Source organism: Frankliniella occidentalis, unplaced genomic scaffold (genome assembly GCF_000697945.3).
Source record: "Frankliniella occidentalis isolate FOCC.00 unplaced genomic scaffold, Focc_3.1 Scaffold63, whole genome shotgun sequence".
In the NCBI taxonomy this organism is placed as follows: domain Eukaryota; kingdom Metazoa; phylum Arthropoda; class Insecta; order Thysanoptera; family Thripidae; genus Frankliniella; species Frankliniella occidentalis.
This window is the reverse complement of record NW_026267193.1, coordinates 365,705-371,401: the sequence shown is the minus strand read 5'-3', so window position 1 is coordinate 371,401 and position 5,697 is coordinate 365,705. Positions and strand designations below refer to the sequence as shown.

The following is a 5,697-nucleotide window of genomic DNA, read 5'->3' as shown; positions in this document are numbered from 1 at the left end:
TCGGCTGTGGTCTGCCCCTCGGCCCGGCCCGGCCCGGCCTGCGGCCCTAGGTCTCGGCCGGCCGGGGACACGATTTTCTTTTATTAAAAGCAAGGTCGCCGGGTACAGCTCTGGGCGGCTCCGGGCCCGTGTAAATACTCGACAAAACCGCTGAGGTTTCTTGCATTCCCTCTCCCGACCGTGCCTTTTCTCCCCATTTTGTGCCACTCTCCTATTCCCTTTCTCTTCTTTTTCACTTCTCGTTCACATCTACCAGCCTCCCTAACCCCCATCCCCCTATACCCAGCAGCTTGCCTCTGTGTCGGAAGAAAATAACATGTACAGTGCTGCCTCCCTCCTTCTCCTCTTACGCTGTCATTTTTGCAAAAGAAAAATGGTGGTCTGACGCGGCTCCATTTGTCACCCCCCGCCCCCACACTCCGCAGCACCCCGACTCGGCCGTGCGCTCCACTAACCTCCTCTATGAGCTCGTTGCCGTGGATACAGAAGAGGTAGATCTGCGCCATGGAGTACAGGACGTAGCCCGCCGTGCTGCAGGCGAATACGTCGAAGTCGCTAACCTGGCAGTGCGAGAGAGCGATTAAAAGAAATGCATTCGTGACGAGGATTCTTTTCTGACTTTTTGTTTTGAGTGTCTTGAAAAAATTGAGGGACAAACGCTCATGCCTTTGTGGCTTGATAGGCGAGGATGGTTAGGATGACGGTAGCGTTCAGCATGTGCAGTAGCAGCTCTCCGCCGAAGGCCAGCGAGATGTAAGACACGAACCTGAGGAACAGAACGTTGAGGAATTCAAACACATATGCCAGATAGTAGGACGTAAGTTACGGTTCGCAGGCAAACGCATTCGAGCACACCCAGTACACCGTAAAACCAAGTGTGTGAATATCGCACACTTGTAGGTGTGTGAACGGCATTTGTGGACATAGAATCACAAGTGCGTGAATGTTCCCTTGAGAATTTACACTTTCTCTCCCTTCAGTATACGAATGGGCATTCCATCACACACCTACAAGAAGTGTGCGCGACATTCACACACTTGCGTTTCCAGTGTATACACACACACACACACACACACACACATCGCCCCCTGGAGCGCGAGCTGCGTCGAGTGTGGCGCCGGGGAGCCACACCATGCAAATAGCGGGTGAGGGGGTTCCCGCAGGGGTGCACGCACGCCAGCCGCGAGGCCAGCGTGGCGGTGGTGGTCGTGGCCTCCTCCTGGGCCAGCCCCGCTTGGCCCCGCCACGCCCCGCCACGCCCCGCCAGGCCCCGCGCCACGCCTCGCTACGCCGCGCCCCTCCAGCATCTGCGGCTGGCGCTAACAGCGCGGCCCGGAGTGGTCATCCGAGAGAGCAATGGGAAGGGGGGGGAGGGGGAGAGGGAGAGGGTGGCAGAGGACTCATAGTCACAGAGCAAGCGGAGAGGGGGAGGGGTGGGGGCAGAGGACTCATAGTCACAGAGCAAAAAGTAATGGCGCGTGAGGGATTCGCCGCAGCAGCCGGGTGGGAGTGAATAACGAAAATAATAATTCCTCCGAAACACAAAAACGAAAACGCTGCTGCGCAGCGCGCGACTTCTTTTGCTTCCTCCTCCTCTGTTCTCTTCTTGTACCCGTCTCGTGTTTTGCAGGGGGGGACTGGCAGCGCTGATTGGTTGGCGCGGGCACGACGGGCGACCGCTCCCCGGGCGCCGCATTTTAGCTTCCCACCTCCTCTCTCCTGCCCTTCTTTCATCCAACCTCCCCCCTCTCCCTCCTCCGCACACCCACCACGCGCGCGCGGCTGGGTCTGCGTGAGCGGCACACCAAGTGGGCTTCCCTGGAAGGTCCTGAGGAGGCTGCCGCAGCTGCCGCAGCTGCCGCCGCTGCTGTGGGTGGCGGGCCGAGGCTCGAGGGCTGAGCCGTTCGCCCTGAGGGAGAGGCGATCACCGGGACTGGGAGTGCCGCGCCACACCACACCACACCAAACCACGCCGCGCCAACGCCAGGCCGCCGGAGGGTGGAACAACTTCACAGCCCTTTCCGCCAAGTACCGAGCTGCGGGGAGCAGGAGCAGGAGCGGCGGCGGCGGTCCACTCGCAGTTTCCACTTTGGCGGGTTGCAGGGGGCGGGCGGGGGCCGGGGGTGAGAGGAGGAGGCAGCCCCCCCCCCTCCCCCCGCGCACGATGAATATCGGACGCGTCGTGTTATCCCCCCCCCCTCCCCTCAGTGCTGCGGTCCCCGGCGGACACAATGAGGGCCACTGCGGCGGCGGCAGCGTGGGGCCCCTCTCCGTGTGGACCCACTTTGGACCCACTTAGCCACACAAAAACTGGCGGCCGCGCTCTGATGGGCCGCCGCGCCGCTCGCTGTCGGTCTGGCCCCGCCCCGCCCCCTCGGCAAACTCACAGCAGCGCCACTCCAAACCGATCCGCCCCGGGGGGCGGCGGGCCGACACTCACTTGACGAGCTGCTTGTGGCGCTCCACCCAGTACTTGATGGCCGAGCGCACGAAGACCTCCTCCTTGACGGCCATGCTGTCGGTGTTCTTGGCCACGGTCAGCGTGTTGGTCATGGGCAGCGGGTTCACGTCCTCCACGGACGGCGGCCGGTCCCCGTTGACGCTCACGGGCGGCAGCTGCCCCTGGATGAGGTTGGCCTGGCCGCGCGCGTTGTTGAACATGTTGCGGTAGTCGAGGTCCATCATGTCTGAAAACGCACGAACATAGTAAACTTCGTCTCGCTGAGAAGAAAAACACGCTGGTATGCGATACGATTTGTGCAGATTTAATTCAACTAAATAGCCATCGAGATGGTTCCACGCGGTGTGCAGGAGCGGGCCGGGCTGGGCGCCCGTTGGGTGCGAGGTAGGCCACCCGGTGGGCGCGCGCGCCGTGCGGGCTGGCCTACCCCGTACTCAGCGGGCGCCCGCCGCCGCCCGCCGCCGCCGCCCCCTGGAGACTGCTCACCGGGCATGACGAGGTTGTGCTTGGCGCTGAACACCGCCTGCGTGGTGAAGATCTTGCCGTTGGACGGCGCGATGCCGGAGGCGGGCGAGAAGGCGGCGCTCAGCTCCATGAGGGGCCTCAGGATCTCCTTGAGGTGGCGGAGCTGGCCGCACGCGTGCACCACCACGTTGGCGAGCAGCACGTCGTACATGTTGGCCTGGCCGAGCATCACTAGCAGCCAGTACACCTGTAACAAGGTTTGCGTGTCGGAATCTGTCGGGAGTGTGACCCGGTATGGTGCTGAGGGAGTTTAGAATTTGAATTGTCCCCGGAAAAAGTATAAACTTTTCCAGAACTAAAACCCGGAAAAATTCGAAATGTTTCCTGGAAATTGTCTTAATAAAATAAAGTTTTGAAGGAACATTTAAAGAAAAAATCACCTAGAAAAATTTCCCAAGAGACACTTTCTATAAAAGGAAAATCGGAAAATCTCTAGTGCGTGACTCACCTGGTAGCCGAAGCTGAACATGTACGCCGGGCCGTGGCGCGCGTCCCACGGGTACCACGCGCCCACCATCAGCTGCGGCACCTCCACCGTGATGGTCGCGTTCTCGTTCTCGGGGTCGGGCACGTTGCGCACGGGCTGCGCCACGAAGGTGATGCCGATCCAGCACATGACCGAGACCACGGTGAGGGCGATCAGCTGCGAACCAGAGCGAGAGACCAAACGATGTGTTACGGGCATGCTCGGTCGGTGTGATCGCGAGGCGGGCAGAGAGAGCTCACCTGCATGAGCAGCCGGCGCTGCCGCTGCAAGGTCTGCTGATGGTGCCGCGCGTCGTTCTCCGCGAACATCGGATGGCTGTTGGTCGTGTTCCAGCAGTCCAGCATCCGGTAGAACCTAATTGGTAACAGGAAAAAAAAGAGCAAGGGGGCGACTTTTTAGCCGTGGTTTCTCTTTTATTTTTCATCATTTCCTTTTGTGCCTCTCTTTTTTGTCGGCTTTATTGCCATTTCCGACCGCGTAATCTCGTTATCTGCTCTGCTCTGAGTCGGACCCCCCGACCCGACACCACAGACTGCCGTCGAAAAGTTGCTCGAGAGAGAAAGCTCGGTTCAAAATGGCAAACTCGCGCCGTTAGCGCACCGTGACCCGCAATCCGTCTTGTTGGCAGACCGCCCCTCCCCTCTCCCCTGCCTCTCCCCCTTCTTCCAGCCGAGACCTCGCTGTGCGGGGGTGGCGCATATGGACGACATGCCCAATACCAGCAACGCCCACACAAGAAGCAGAAAACTATTTATTTCTTTGTTGTTTTCGCGTTTTTATTTGTTTATCGCGACTGCTGATGCCAATAATGGTTTTGCGGTTTGTGTTTTTTTTTCTAATTTACAATAACTTACGCTTAGCAACGTGATTTTCCCATATGCATCTATACTTTTATACTTTTATAATGTCCCAATCAAGAATAGATTTTGAAAACAAACAATCGAAATGTAAGTTTTGGGCTGTGTTCCAATTTTTCCCCCGCATTTTTAGAAATGTTTTAAAGGGTCCGATATCCACAAATATTCTGCAGAGTCTACAATAGAATTGGTTGGTTCTCTTTCTCATCGAGAGTTAACGCTAGCAGCTGCCGCCCTCAACGTTTCATCTTCTAAAAACCGTGTGCTTCCACTTGGACTTGCAAAATGGGTCTGTTTTCCGCGACAGTGTAGACGTTGCGCCGCCATATCGACATGTATCGCCCCTCCCATCGATTGACCGGGTGGCCTGCTCGTCTATGGCCGCCCTCACCTGCGGGGCGTGCGGTGCGGGGCGTGCGGGGAGCAGAGGAGACGTCACCGCTGTGCGAAGGGGACAACAGCTGCTGCATCCGAAAGTGTCGCTGGCGCCTCCCGACACGAGGACGATGATGATCTATCTCTCTTCCTCCCCCCCCCACCCTCTCTCTCTCTCTGTCTCTCTCCGTCCCCCTCCGTCCCTCTCGTCCTATTTCGGACGAGGTGATGGCCCCTAGAGGTGCATGATGACGATGATCGATTGCAGCGGGGATAGGCTACGACAACAGACTTACGCCAGCAGGCTCTGCGCGCTCTGTGGGTTAATGTCAGAGTTCTCCCTCCCTGTGTTTGACGGCGCCGTTGGCGCGAGATCAATGGGTAATTGTCATTAATTAGCCGCTGCTGCCGTTGCGGCGGGGGAGAGAGAGAGAGAGAGAGAGAGAGAGAGAGAGAGAGAGAGAGAGAGGGGGGGGGGGGGGGGGGGGGGGGGGTCGAGGAGGGAGTGGAGGGGGCGGGAGGGCTTGAGGACAAGAGTCCCTTACCATGCTGCTGCTCCGTGAGCTGAGCAACACGATCCCCGCCCCGGGGGATGCCAAAGGGGGGGTGGGGGAGCACAGCCGAAGGGTGCCCGGCCCCACCCCGCCCCAGCGTCCTGCAAGACCCCAAGGCCCCGGGGACCCGGGGGTGTGCCGCTGCCGGGGCGTGCTCCTTCAAAGGGCGGGGGGCGGGGCGGGGAGGGGCGCACGGTCAGAGGCCCCAGACATCGCTCCCGCCGGGTCCTTGCGGCGTGCGGTGCAGAGCGCCTCCTAGTCCCACGACGGTGTGGTATCTGCTCGGTCTTGTCCTGCCTTCCATTCGACCCTCCCATCGGGTCTCGTCTGACACAAATCGGCTAACGAACGGAGATGCCGTCGAGGAGCCAAAGTGCCGCACTCGCCCCCTCCCCTCATTCGTATGATGTCCTCCTAGACCGCCACGCCCGCCCGCCC

General features: G+C 59.6%; 1 protein-coding gene across 1 annotated transcript in view; it reads right to left on the bottom strand.

The window, feature by feature from the left end:
* Positions 1–4,657, bottom strand: part of LOC113211469 (odorant receptor coreceptor) — a 15,581-nt gene extending 10,924 nt beyond the window's left edge. The window contains exons 1-7 of the mRNA XM_052268032.1: positions 4,572–4,657; positions 3,713–3,827; positions 3,435–3,629; positions 2,948–3,173; positions 2,441–2,687; positions 667–766; positions 456–560 (exon numbers count right to left, since the gene is read on the bottom strand). Of these exons, the coding sequence (XP_052123992.1) occupies positions 456–560; positions 667–766; positions 2,441–2,687; positions 2,948–3,173; positions 3,435–3,629; positions 3,713–3,827; positions 4,572–4,657 (1,074 nt within the window). The remainder of the gene's footprint in view (positions 1–455; positions 561–666; positions 767–2,440; positions 2,688–2,947; positions 3,174–3,434; positions 3,630–3,712; positions 3,828–4,571) is intronic.
* Between the last annotated feature and the right edge of the window lie 1,040 nt (positions 4,658–5,697).